Source organism: Nannobrachium achirus (genome assembly GCF_963921795.1).
Source record: "Nannobrachium achirus genome assembly, chromosome: 21".
Taxonomy (NCBI): domain Eukaryota; kingdom Metazoa; phylum Chordata; class Actinopteri; order Myctophiformes; family Myctophidae; genus Nannobrachium; species Nannobrachium achirus.
Genome location: NC_137828.1, coordinates 36341960 through 36356737, shown reverse-complemented (window position 1 = coordinate 36356737; position 14778 = coordinate 36341960). Strand labels below are relative to the sequence as shown.

General features: G+C 44.3%; 1 protein-coding gene across 5 annotated transcripts in view; it reads right to left on the bottom strand.

Moving 5' to 3' along the window:
- map3k22 (mitogen-activated protein kinase kinase kinase 22) overlaps positions 1–14778 on the bottom strand; it is an 80041-nt gene that overhangs the window by 4547 nt on the left and 60716 nt on the right. For all 5 annotated transcript variants that reach the window (XM_080752150.1, XM_080752151.1, XM_080752152.1 and 2 more), the window contains 6 exons: positions 12577–12638; positions 9515–9586; positions 5779–5943; positions 4609–4757; positions 3994–4125; positions 2613–2742 (listed from right to left, as the gene is read on the bottom strand). In XM_080752150.1, coding sequence (XP_080608276.1) covers positions 2613–2742; positions 3994–4125; positions 4609–4757; positions 5779–5943; positions 9515–9586; positions 12577–12638 — 710 coding nt within the window. The remainder of the gene's footprint in view (positions 1–2612; positions 2743–3993; positions 4126–4608; positions 4758–5778; positions 5944–9514; positions 9587–12576; positions 12639–14778) is intronic.

Sequence of the window (14778 nt, the reverse complement as noted above, 5' to 3'; positions counted from 1 at the left end):
TACCATCTTGTTCACCAGACAGTATTTCCTTCTCCTTGCCTGCGGGTTCAACGAAACCGGCGGGTCCAACCTTGTGGGCAGCCAAACCAAAGGCTTTCCATCCGGTGTGTCAGAACATTTTTAGACCAGTCCATTTCAACGGCATAAACGGGCCTAATAAACGCATGCATCCAAAAACGGCCTCTAGAGTTTTAAATAGCAACCTTCTTTTTTTCCAGTACATTTTCCCAGTATACCGACATAAATAACCATGAGGTAATGATGTCATTCTGAATGAAAAGGAATACGTATAACATTTTCAAATGCACACCTGTTTCCTTCAGCGTTGGTTCTCAAACTGTGGGTCGGGACCCCAGATCTCTTTATTTTATTTTTTTGGGGAGGAGACAAGTGACAATTTAAAGGAGTAGTTCATCCCCAAAATGTTTTTTTTTTCTTCTTCTTCTTCTATCGATTACTCACCCCATGGAGACTTGAGTTCAAAAATATTTGTTTCTGTTTTTGCATAAATCCATGCATTTGTGTCTCCTTCCAGAATCAATGGGGGTAAAATTATTATAATCAAATTATTGTCTTGGCGACAGGAACTTTTTGAGGTGAGTAATCGATAGAAAAAAAGGTCAAATTGGGGATGAAATACTCCTTTAAGGACTTTTGAGACCTTTTTTAATACCTCAAAAAGGGAGAAAGTAAAGAAAAAATCCCATTACTGCATAAAAAGTAATCAACAAACTATTCTATAAAAACTGGTCAAACATTGGCTAAATTGTCAAAAAATAAGAAAGATGCAAAAAGTTTGAGAATAGCCGATCCACAAGCTATCACAAGCAGCCAAATCCAGCCTGAATCAGATCTGTGTCACATCCAGATTGGAATCTGATTCATTCCATGTGACCATGTGACCATTTAAAGTAAACCAATCAAATTCCAACCTGCTGGATGTGGCACAGATCTGATTCAGGCTGGATTTGGCTGCCTTAGTGCTTAGTGCTAGGATTATGTTGGGGTGGTCACGGCCAGAAGGGGTTGAGAACCACTGTCCTACAGTAGCAGTGTGCAACCTGTGGCTCTGGACTTAACTCGTCTGACCCCAACACCCTTTGCTCTCCTTTACCATCTCTCTCTCTCTCTCTCTGCCTTTCCCGTCTCTCTGCACTGTGGCTATAATGTGACAATAACTTAAAAAAGAAAAAGAAAGTTGTTGCAATTATATGAGAAAGGCTTAGTTAAATGTTCTCTTTTAAAGATACTGCACCTAGTAACTCCTATTGTAAATAGCTGACAATCATATGTTTATGTACAGTACTTTAGGAGCAGGCTTTGGTGTGTCTTGGAAACACTTTACAAAAACATTAGTTTTGCCTCAACAAGAGTCCAGTCAAAACATGTTGCTTGTTTGTCCTGAGTTCTCTGACTCATCACTCTGGTTTTTATACAAAAAAGAAAAGAAATTAAAGGAGTAGTTCACCACTTTTCAACCTGTCTTCATATAATAGGTCCTCACTAATGTTCATGATAAAATATCACAATGTTTTTCTACTCAGTCCAAGTCTCCTAGGAGAGCAAGTTCAGAATCCATCGTCTTGTGACATCATCATTTTCCAACTTTTGGAAAAACTTTTTGGCAACTTTTCAGGAATAGAAAGCCTGCAGTTTCTATAAGCTGGATTGGCAATCGATGATGCCACAAGACGATGGGTTTCTGACCTGCCCACAGCCCTCCTCTGAGGAAAAAAAAGAAAAAAAGAAAAGAAAAAGCTATTTTTGAGTGAGGACCAATTATATGAACATAGGTTGAAAAGTGGTGGAGTGCCCCTTTAAGTATAAACTACAGTATACGTGAAGAACAAGAAGTGTAGTACTGATTGGTCCAGTGATTTGTAAGATTAGCCCTGGACACAGACAGACAGACCTTCTTCTAGACGGCTTGCCTCTGAGGAGTCACACCATAAAAACATGGCTGTTATATAAATAGGTGTCTTCATCCAAAAGTCTCTTTTCTTGCACCTAATAAAAGACATTGAACCGTCCAAGCTGCTCCAGTGAATTCTTTCTCACCAGTTAAATACTACATTAGCTTGGGGTCACGAAAGGCATGGATCAAGTTGGACCACTGGTTTGCGCGCCTTTGTAAAATGGTAAATGTATACTATTCGCTTACACACACACGCACACACACACACACGCGCACACACGTGCACACACACACACATTCACACACCAACACGGCGGAGGAAACCATGCAAGGCACCAACCAGGGTGATCAGTGTCTTGCTCAAGGACACTTCGACACTAGCCCAGGGGGAGCTGGGGTGGGGATCAAACCGAGAACCTTCCGATTCCTGAGCGGCAACTCTACCACCTGAGCCACTGCTGTACCCAACCTCTCTCCTCCAGCATGCCAACCACACAATTGTAGCTCATACTAATACTACAGTATATTGTCACGCAAGTCTATAGTAACCCTACAGTATAGAAGCTTTATAGTCCATTTACCTCGACCATGTGTGGGTGTGCTGCACGGGGCACACCCTCCGGCCATGGTTCCAAACCGCATGTGAAACCCAATCATTTCATCCTCACTGTGGTTTTGAAACAGGTTTTTGACTTACCTTTGATGTCTCTGTGGACAATCATGTTGCTGTGCAGATAGAAGACTCCCTGGAGGATTTGTCTGGTGTATCTCCTCGTCACCTTCTCTGTCAGCGCTCCGTAGGCCTTTAGCTGGTCCTTTATAGAGCCCTGGGAGAGAAAGATGCACAGATAAAAAGTGTGAGAAAGAAGAGGTTAGATGGGGAGTCAAACAAGATGGAAAAGTACATTTATTTTGTACATTTCCACATCTTTGTGTTAATTTACATGGTGACAGCTCTATTGTAGAGGACTTGCTGTCTTGCTTTTGAGGCTCGGGGGTGAGATGTTTACAGGAATTAAAATCCCAGTTTGCAAGATTTTCCAGGGACATTTTGGTGTTTTGTTCGAGCATCGCATGCTCGGACATCAGCAACACTGACAATTTGCAAACGGGATGTTTTTGTTTTGTTCAGTTTTTGAGCGGCTTTTGAGCCAAGTTTTAACTACAAAACAACATACTTAAGAATACCCTCGACCATGCCTCGACCCAAAGTCCAGGTTTTGAGCCTGTGAGTGCCTTCAACAGACCGTATTTCCCTTGACTTCCTGTTTTCCTCTCCTTGCGGGGAAACTTGCCCGAGCAGAGACCTGTGATCCAGTAACACCTGTGACGCACTTTTGGGCCCTGGGCCGTGAAAACAAAAGAAAAGGCCTGTCGTCGTCCGTATCGCTCGTATCTCGCTCCACACTTTTCAGCTCTCGGCCGCAAAGATGGTTCAATTAATTTACTTCACAGCTCTTTTAGGGACTGTCGGCACCCCCCCACTTCCCCCCCACGGTCTGTCCGTTGCTTATCGTGTGGCCGCAGCGTTAGGGCCAGGCCCTGGGCTTCAAGCGGCCCACACAGCGAATATACAACCAGACTTGGCTGAGAGGAACCCTGTCCACCCCCGCTCCCCTCTGCCAGCAAACTGTGGCGAAATATAAACATTTCCAATTTCCAGACAATGTGTGACTAAGACACTTAATGCTGTGCCGATACAAAAAAGGAAAAGAAAACGGGAAAACGGGACCGGTGACAGGGGGCCGCGGGCGACAGCGTCTCGTTAAAGGCGCTTGTTTAAGAAAATGACCTCATAAACTGAGCTGTTGTGCTGACTTCAACGACTGAGGGCATGTTTGTTGAGAGAGCTGGGGACATTTCAACATTTATCCTTCGCAGATGTGGTGGGATTGTACTTTGTACGAGTACCTCTTCTTGCAAGGGTTATACAAACTCTACAGCACTCCTTCAATCACCAGGGAACAACATTTAATACGAAACACAAACTCTGTGGCATGGTAATGCAGAGAGAGTCATAAAACGACTTCAATATTTATTTCATAAAACAACAGTGTGCCCTGCCCAGTGTTACGCACCCCGGGCATAAACTCCACAAAGATGGTGAGCTTCTTTTGTTCCAGGTCTCGCAGACAGCCGTAGTACTGGACGATTCGCTCGTGATGGAGGTTCTTCAAGAGCTGTATCTCACACTCCAGAGCATTCACCTCCTGGAGAGAGAGAGAGTAGACAGACCGACAGACAGACAGAAAGAGAGAGAGAGGGGGCGGAGAAAGAGAGAGAGACAGAAAGATAGAGAGTAGACAAAGATATAAACACACAGACATAAAGTAAGAGAAAGAAGGGTTGGAGTGAGATATTTGGGAAAGGCAGAGAGACGTACAGCACATTCATAATTCACCTTCTGCTAAATTCTACACCACCACATATACGTAGTAGTTGTTGGGTGAAAACCTTGTATGCCCAAACCCTTCGATTTAAAATAGTGAAAATAGCTGATCTACAAGCACACTTGTAGATCTGCTATTTTCACTACTTTTGTGAGACACTTTTGTGTGATGAAGTAGGGTTTTAATTTACGAAAAAACATCAAATTTGATACTTGGAGATACAAGGTTTGATGAAGATAATAGTAGTAGCAGGTACAATATTGCAAACAGATGTAGGATGTAGACACGCTTTCTCTCTCTCACCTTGCTGGTGTCTTGACAGTCGGGATCAAAGGGCACCTGTTTGGCGGCCAGCTCGCGGCCTGTGTCAGCGTCGTAGCAGAGGTAGACCTCCCCAAACGCCCCTCGCCCCAGCAGCTTTCCCTGTCGCCAGTTCACCGGCGCCCGTGGAGCTGTAAGTAACACAACACCAGACGCTGACAACTCGACCACTAATTCATTCTGTTACCGAATCCACAGAGTCAAGAGAAAAACCCCCGGATATATACTGGTTAAGACGAACACTAAAACCCAGAGGCAGGCGTCGACAACCCGACTCTAAAACTCACGCAGTAAACTTCGCCGAGACAAGACGTCAAAATCCACCACAGGGTCATTTGTAATCCCACCACAGGGCCCTCTCGGATGACATTATTAAGGATTGGGAAAACCCCAAACAACTGATTCAAAATGTGTTCGGCGTAGACTGCAGACCTCAGCGACGACTTGTCAAAACCATAAAAAGGTCTCTCCACATGAAGCAACTCTCATCCACTTATGCCAAAGGCATCCATGAGACGTTGTGGCGGGATTATCAGAGGTTACCGATGGCGGGAAGTGTTGTGTGTGGGAGGGAGAGAAAGAGAGAGACGGACGCAGGCGTCCGACATGTCGACCGCAATCAGACAGAGTGACTGAGAGGTGCTGAATTTCATAACACAGTTGATTTCTGGCAAACATGAGCCGTAGATTCAGTAGAGTGTGGGACAGCACGTATGCCTGCGTTGCAATTATTACATTTGAGATGGTCGATGGTGAGTAGCAAAAATAGACGATCTACAAGCTCACGACATGTGGTGAGCTTGTAGATCAGTAATTTAATCTACTTTACAGTAATCTTTTTAAGAAGTATAACATTATATATATATATATATATATATATATATATATATATATTTACTGTAGGAAAAGAAAATTAGATGTATACTTGTGACTCGTGACCCATAAAAATTGGTCTGTGACCCACCAATGGGTTCCGAACCACTGTTTGGGAAACAGTGACTTAACTGATAAAATACAAGACACAACCAGCATACAAAACAAATAAAAAAATAAAAAAGGAAAGGAAGGCACAGAGTTGGGGATGGACATGCATTCGAATGACTCTCCGTCCATCAACAGCTTCATGCGTCAAAAGGTCACCACACCACTCACATTTGGCGGCGGAGCGCGGGCAGCTCTTGTCGGCTTGGCGGCCCAGCGAGCGCAGGTCACTGTACTGCAGAGTGCTGTCTCCGTTGTAGCTGCGCGTGCGGCTGGAGGGAACCAGCTGGAACAGGTTCTCCTGGGGCATGAAGCTCCGTGGGAAGGTCCTCCGGCCTGAGGGAACACCATGAAAGGGGCGTCACAAGGGGGGGAAGTGGGACTGGGTTATAGGGCCCAAGGTGGAGGGGCCTGGAAAAAATTTATACTTAAGCTATTGAAAAATAGCAGATCTACAAGTGCCGCGCTGTGAGCTTGTAGATCTGCTATTTTTGAAAAGTCGTGAAAATGTGTGCAAATCTTTGAATACATTTAATTCAAAGATTTGATTTTTTAAGCAAAGGTCCGTGGCCAAATACATATCATTTTGGGGGTCCTTCACATGAAAAGGTTTGAGCGCCACTGACATAGAAACATAGATTTTTCAAAAACCTTAGAAGGATTTGAAATATTCAAAGACTTGAACAAATGTTCACGATTTTTCAAAAATAGCAGATCTACAAGCTCACAGCCGCACTGTGAGCTTGTATATCTGACAGCAGTTCCCTATGGAGACACAAAGGAGATTCTTTGTGTCTCCTACCGGATAAATTAGGGTCTTTATTCTTTTCGTCAAATTATTAGCTTAGGAATTCAAGTCTCCATGGGGTGAGTAATTGAAAGAAAAAAAGTCATTTAGGGGTAAACTATATCCCTTTAAGCACGTAAGCCCCCTTTTTCACTTTTTGGCAAATCTTGCCAATCTTTGGGGGTTCCTTGACATGAAAGTGCTTGAGTATCACTGATCTACGGTACAAATGTATAAATGTGATAGTCACAGACAGGCACTCCCTCAAAACACTCATTCCATGTAATCACAAGCCCACCCACACACAGCCACACAGACACACACTTTATAAACTACACGCCGGCCACGGCATGTTATTTTCTTTTTTTACAGGGCACATATTTTATACCAGTTGACATACATTATGATACATAAACATATTACGCAGGTCTTTGTTCAGAGGGGCCAAGACCAGTGGTGGAAGAAGTACTCGGAACAGAAGTAGAAGCAGAAATTCTACATGTACAACACAACAAATACAAGTAAAAGGCCTGTATTCAAATTTTTACTTGAGTAAAAGTACACAAGTATTGGCACATACAAGTAAAAGTACAGACATTTCTCAAAAATATGTCAAACCTTTTTGAAAATAAACACATTCCATGAGCTTGTAGATTGTCTATTTTCAAATAGACAAAGTATACAAGAGTGTTTTGCAATAGGCTAATAATCTAAATCTGCAAAGTAACTAGTAACTGAAGCTGTCAAATCATTGTAGTGGAATAGAAAGTACAATGCTTGCCTCTGAGATAGAGTATAAAGCATTGAAAAATGGAAAGTAAAGTAAAAAAAAAGTACCTAAAAGTTGTACTTAAGTACAGTACTTGAGTAAATGTGCGTCAGTTACTATCCACCACTGGCCAAGACCAAAGGCCAGCAACAGCAGAGTGCTTCTCTCCGCTCCCGCTCCACTTCCTGTCAGACAGGAAGCTGCGAGCGCGCTGTGTTTTTATACAAGGCTCAGTGCTTCGCAGGGGAAACGTAAATCACTGCTAGCCAAGGTTAGCCTCTGAGTAAGCAACTCCTAGCAGGCAGCTGCCTGCCCATGCAGGACGGCAAGCCAACACTTAAAAGCTCTACTATGTGTCTTTTTGTGTGTGTGAAGAATACAGTGTTATTTTTGCCCAGTCTGTATGGTAGAGAATGTTAACACTTATGTTGCAATGATTTTTTCTCTTCAATGGTCCCCGATGCCATGGTCTCCATAGACTTCCATGTAATTTATAGTGCACGGATCGTGCACGCCCATGCCTAGATGATGCGCCACGTGTGTGCACACTGTTCACAGCTTTCAAACAAAAAAATCCGCTTGGAAATCCGTTCAGGCATTCATGATTTAGCAGCCATTATGTTTTCTTCAGATGTAAACAAACATGGCTGCCATGTTTGAAAGAATGGGTTGGTATGGGGGTTACACATGCAATTTCGCGATCGCGATCATGCCTAATACATTTCTGGAGTTCCAAAAGATTAAAAAAAAAATCAAACCTCGGTTCGAAGTGAAGCGGTGAATCTTAGTATAGAATTGTCTGGAGAGCCGGTATGACGCACACATATTCTGGACGTACAGGACAGATAAAGCCTATTCATTCTGAACTGAAATGACCATATATGGACATGGGACACACATTTTGCTTTTTGAAAAAGCCTATTCATTCTGGACTGATATTTTGCACGTACGGGACAGGAAAAACCTGTTCATTCTGGCCTGGAGTGACCATATATGGACATGAGGTGACATACATTGTGTTTTTGAAAAACCCTGTTCATTCTGGACTGAGATCACCATATATGGTAATTAAACGGACATTCTGTTTTTGAAAAAGCCTGTTCATTCTGGACTAAAATCACCATATATGGGCGCGTCATATAAGCCACTCATAGGAAGCGGTTTTCACCGCTTCAAAAATATATAAAAAGTCCTGCTTCCTGGTCTCTTAGTTGTTTGTCAACTGCATCCCTCTATAATTATTTCAGTTTCTGTTATCTTTGTGGCCTACTAAATTTTTCAACTTCTGCTAGATTTTCAATGTATTTACTCTTGTCTGCCTTAATGCTCCTTTTTACCATTCTGTTAGCATCTGTATATTCTTATTGTGCCTTTGCTTTTGCTCTTATGCGGCTATTTGTCATTGCTGCAATAGGTGAGACCTATTGCATGTACAAGACAGATAAAACCTGAAGGCCAAATTATCATGTGAAGCTTGACCAATCCTCAAAGTATCCATTCATCTGACCGGGAGGGACACCGCACACATATTCTGGACATACAGGACAGATAAAGCCTATTCATTCTGAACTGAAATGACCATATATGGACATGGGACACACATTTTGCTTTTTGAAAAAGCCTATTCATTCTGGACTGATATTTTGCACGTACGGGACAGGAAAAACCTGTTCATTTCACCACTTCAAAAAAAAATGCCTCAAAAAATGCATGAAAACCCTGTATGTATGTCCGCCTGACTTCTTCACGTATCTCTAGAACCCTCCGACCGACTGACGTCAAAATCGTCGCACACGTTGAAGACGGCCTGAGGGAGTTGAGAATCCCGGCGTCGAATGGAGCAATAATCGTTATTATCGTTTATCGAGGTAAAAACAATAATCGTATCGTGGAGATTCAAATTTATCGTGAATTTCGTCATGCAATGGGATCAATTCACCTTTTATTTGCTGAGCTGCATATCCAGTACCATTTAAACCCTCTATAATTGGTCAAACGGACCTGGAAATAAGGTAATTTTATAATAAGGTTCTTTTTTTCCCCACTCTCGACCAAATAGCAGATCTATAAGCTCACAACGCAACTTGTCGATCTGCTATTCTTTGGCTAATCCGCCCCAGGATTATGGATGTTTATGTTCTAGCAGGTACCCCAGGGGTCCTTGAGGGGGTTCCAAGAGGGTCCCCAGCAAAATGATTGAACGGCTTTAACTCTACACATACATAAATTACTTGAAAATAGCCGATCTACACGCTCACAGATTTTATATGGCGCAAATACCTTCTGATGGGGGTCAAACATACGGGCACAGCAGCATCACATTGTGTGTATTCTGTACAATGATCTCTTACCATCACCATAATCCTTGCAACGATTCGGCAACTGGAACTGGCGAGGGAAAGTCCCTCCTTTCGCATGTCGACCTGTAGGGGGAAGCAGTGAGGCATGATGAGCTGTCAACTGGGGGTGTATAGAACATGCTATTGTCTGCCATTAAATGGGAGACTCTTGCAAGATAACTCATCTCATGTTCATTTAAATGTAGAGAAATAAAAACAACGGTTCCCTCTTCCCTGGAGACCTGGTTGTTTTAGGCGTGCATGAACACCCAACAGAAACACCACCAAACCACCAAAGTGCTGTATGTGTGTGTGTGTGTGTGTGTGTGTGTGTGTGTGTGTGTGTGTGTGTGTGTGTGTGTGTGTTTAGAAAAGCGTGTCAACCCCACAAGAGACACGGAACCTCGACTCGTTTTCACTTCCATCCATCTACGTCACGTCACAAAATGACTTCAGAGCGCGAAAGCAGCGGAAGGCGGCTATTAGACGATTGAGAGACGCATGTGTGAGCGAGCAGCACAAGCCTGAGCCACGTGTGGACCCAGTGGAACAGTAACCAAAGGCAGGTGGAGAGCCCTGCTGACGCAGACGAGGGCCGACACGCAGCACACACACGCGTGCGTGCACACACACACACTCGCTAAATGGGAGAGCGAGCTGTGTGGAGCCACTTGCAATTGAAAGCAGCTGTTCTGTCAGATGACTGCCTCCCCTCGCAGTGTTTTTGCGGCCGTATCCCAGGGAGACAGGGGTTATTTTTTGTGTTTTTGGCAGCGCGGGATGGAGAGGAAAAATCTACTCACAGGGAATGGTAAACAAATACTGTAGGCCCTCGAGAAGGAAGCCACACACACACACACACACACACACACACACACACACACACACACACACACACACACACACACACACACACACACACACACACACACACACACACACACACACACACACACACACACACACACACACACACACACACACACACACACACAGCTTTACATGAGGGAGGAGAGAGAGAGTGTGCGTGCGCGTGAGTGATTGATTGAAATCCCCACAAGGTCCAATATGTGTGAATCCAGAAAAACGTGCACCAGCACGAGACTGGATGATGTCTTCTTCTAGGCCATTGGTTTTTTGAAATATTAAATCGATTTTTGGAGACTAACGACGAGTCGAAGATGGACTAGTCGGTGGCATCCCTAACATACACCTCCCGACTTTACCTTCACAATGGGCTGCATGGCCTCTCCTTGCTCTTAGTTAGGTAAAGACAAGTTAGCCGAAAGTTAAACCAATCTGGGAACTAAATCAAAATCAATATCTTTCTTCACAAATGTGTTCATAAAGGTGTCAACTATCACCTCTGAACTTTCTCAATCACAACTCCCTTCGGAAACTTTGTGGGAGCCAATCAAAGTTGGGGGTATCCCGAGGGCCTGGGATTAAAGGGGGAAAAAATAAAAAAATGTCCAATATGAGCGTATGAGGTGTGTAATTAGGGTATTTTGGGGCTGCTGAATCCATTCCAACCATTCGTTTTCAGTAAAGATTACTCCTTGGCCATAAAATAGGCCACGAGACATATAATATTGGCTGGAGTAGGGTTTGAATTCATGAAAACTATTCAAGATCAGGCGGGTAAGCGCACATCATGACACACAGGATAACATGATACAATCTGACAAGGAAAACTCAAAAGGGTTTAAAACATAGGGACTAAAGGTGGTTGCACACTGCTGCGTTTTTCGGGCCGAATATCGGAGAAAAAAAAGGACCTGAGATACAACTGTACTTTTTTTTCAATCTACACCAAATGTCTTTGCCAAAAATAGCAGATCTACAAGATCAGTTTGTAGATCTTAAAGCAATCTTTGGACCCCACTCCTTTGAGGAAAGCTCAGCTTGTAGATCTGCTGTTTTTTTGCGAATGTTCCCCCCAGAGTCTGGCTGGTTTACAAGGCTTCCCAGAGTAGGCATGCTGGGGTTTAAGTGGTTATGGTTTACAAGTGGTTCTTTTTTTGGTATATATTTGTTATATTAATGCTATATTATCAATAACATCGTAGTGTTTTGCCAATTATTTTAGGGCCCGCTTGCAATATCATGACAACGGCCACCAGTGGGCCCCAGGCCCACAGGTTGGAAATTGCTGTTAAGAGAGAGACAAAACAATGAGGACAGATTGGGAGAGAACGCTAGCTGTGGTCTCTCTGCTCCCAGACTGTAGTCTTTCTGTCCACTGGGATTAAGCGTGGCCCCATTTGATACGTGTTCTCCAAGAGAGGATGACGCACAGGGCCAGTGTGGAGTGTTGATTTTAAAATGGACCTTTACAGTGTGAGGGGCCGGGGATGAGGGAGGGGACAGGGGAAGGGGGGGGGGGGGGGGGGGGGGATTAGAGGGTCTCAGGAGAGAGTGGGGATGTGATTGGGAACCCCCCGAAAATGAAGCAAGAAGGGAAGCCGCGACAGGGAATCCATGACGTTATTAGACCCTGTCTCGTTGCATTAAATGTTCACTCTTTTTGCTTAGAATCAGACTATTTATCTCTAAAAGTGCAGCATTTCAACTCTTTAACACCCTGTAACATTGTTACAGTACACTTGTCATCCCCATTAAATAAACATACACTAATTGCAGTTCATTTTGCGTCCGCTCCTCATGAAAGCATTTTTGCGGGCTACATTTAAACTCTGGAAGAATACCACCCAGCACTGTCAACAGAATCTGAAACCTTTTTTTGCCTAAGGCCCCGTACATACGGCAACGCTCTGTAGAGAAAACGGCGAGGTCCCGGGATATCGCCGTTGCGTTTTGCCTTTTATCAAGCGTTCATATGCAGCCGAAATGATGTAGTGTCCATGTCACCTTGTGAGCAACAGAAACGCAAGAAGCAACAATGCATGTATTAGTAGGAGAGAAAAAGCCTAGCATGCGTTGTTGATTTGCTTATAATTAACCGTGACAAAGTTAACTGCAAATTATGCATAGTTTACTGGACACGAGAAATGTTTATTTAACACCTAAGAGATGATAAGTGACACTCGGCAGCAGCTGTTCTTCTGTCTTACCTTTGTATTCATAGTTGAGGTTCAGGTAATTGTTGTCGCGGTTGTTCTGTGAGAATGGAGGACTGAAATGACAAGGGGGGAAAAAATTGGTGAAATATGGGTGGCTATTTCAGCCAATTCCCTTATCTATAAAGCAGAGGCTGCCGAGTAGCCGATGTCCTAATTTTTTTTGCCACTGCCTCAAACAATGAACAACAATAAAGCCTGGAGAAACATGCAAATTGCATGCTTTCATTCTCGTGTGAAAGGTCCGCTTGTGCCGCAGGATTTACAGCCAGCTATATCACACGTCTAGACATGCTCGGTTGACAAATGTCAGCGAGCTAAAGAAGGACCAAAGAAGTATCAGAGCCCGAGGTAGTGTCGCTTGCCAAACAAAACAGATCTTTGGACCCCACTCCTTTGTGGATTTTTTGTCACGGTTTATTTGCACATACGTATGTACAGTACTGTATGTGAAAGCTAACAATGCGTCGCATCGCCACACCCTTGCACCATGGGAGTATAAATCAAGCCTTTATGATGGTGGAATACGAGAATGGATGCTAATGTCAAAGTAAACCGTCACGGTCGGGCAGAAACCTCGTATCTCCAAGTTTCAAATGTGTATAAGTAAAGCCCCGCCTCGCCATACAAGACTGTCGCACGAAACTAGTGAAAATAGCAGATCTGCAAGTGCTTGTAGATCGGCTATTTTCTCTAGTTCAAATCATTTTTAAAATGATAAATACAAAACGAACGGTTTTGGACATACAAGGTTCCACCCGAACGAAATGTATTGGGATGTATTGGAGCGTTAAAGACAGAACCGTAAGGCTCATCAGAGCAACACATTACATTTACCCCACGCGCACAAACACCGCCCCCCCCCCCCACCCCGCGCTGGCTCTGATTGTAGCGCAGCCGGCCCGCGACCCCACGACCCCGCGGAGAGTGACGTCTCTGCTGACCGCGGGGCGGCGCGGGGCACGAGACCCAGGATAAGAGGCACACACATGCCCGTGCAGAGGGGAAAAGTTCCATGCGCTCGCTTCCTGCCATTGTTCTGCAGCCCAGATAAGCCTCGCACAGGTAGAGCTCTCTCTCTCTCTCTCTCTCTCTCTCTCTCTCTCTCTCTCTCTCTCTCTCTCTCTCTCTCTCTCTCTCTCTCTCTCTCTCTCTCTCTCTCTCTCCTCTCTCTCTCTCTCTCTCTCTCTCTCTCTCTCTCTCCTCTCTCTCTCCCCCCCCCCCCCCTCCAGGGGTGTCGCAACCAAATTCCGGGCCCTGGGTACAAGAATTCACGCAGGCCCCCCCCATGAATGTTCTTCATAGGGGGAGGGGGTTTAACCCATTTAGACTATTGAAAAAGAGCAGATATACAAGCTCACAGCGCTGCGAGCTTGTAGATCAAACTTTTTCATGTGAAGGACGCCCAAAATTATATGTATTTGGCCACGGACCCCCATCTCAAAATATCTAGTTCAGGGACCCCAGAAGCAAAATTTGAGCCACAAATGTCCGCTTAAAAAATACATATATTCAAAGATTTGCACACATTTTCACGACTTTTCAAAAATAGCAGATCTACAAGCTCACAGCGCACCGAGTGCCGCGCTCGCTGTGAGCTTGTGCCATTTTTCAATAGCTAAAGTTGGGCCTAGTAACTCAGTCCCACTCCCCCCCCCCCTTGTGACGCCCTGTCTCTCTCTCTCTCTCTCTGACTCTGACTCTCTCTCTCTCATTCTTTTCCTCATACTCACTCTCGCGCTCTCATCTCACTCTCTCTTTCACCGTTACCCGTTATGCGTTCTTTTTTCCACGGCTCACTCCTCTCGCATACACTCTACTCTCTCTCTACTACTCTCTCTCCCTCCCTCCCTCAGTGGAGTGCGATAACGGTGGAATCCAGGCGTCCAGATAAGGGCTCTGTTGCTATGGCAACAACGAAGCGACCTGATTCCATTTCCTCTGAGGCGGCAGGCAGTGGTGAGGGTCAGGGAGCTAGACTGGCCTTTAACACTGTTTATAAACTTCATTACGAGCTCTTAGTGCAGGGGTCTTCAATGTTTCCAGGCCAAGGACCCCTTAGCTGAGAGAGAGATGAAACAGGGACCCCCTCTACATGTTGTATAAAATTGTATTGCAGATTTTCATCTTTTTCACAAATAGATTCGTAGACTTGTTTGACAGCACTCTCGTCAGTATGTTGGATTCATGTGTTTT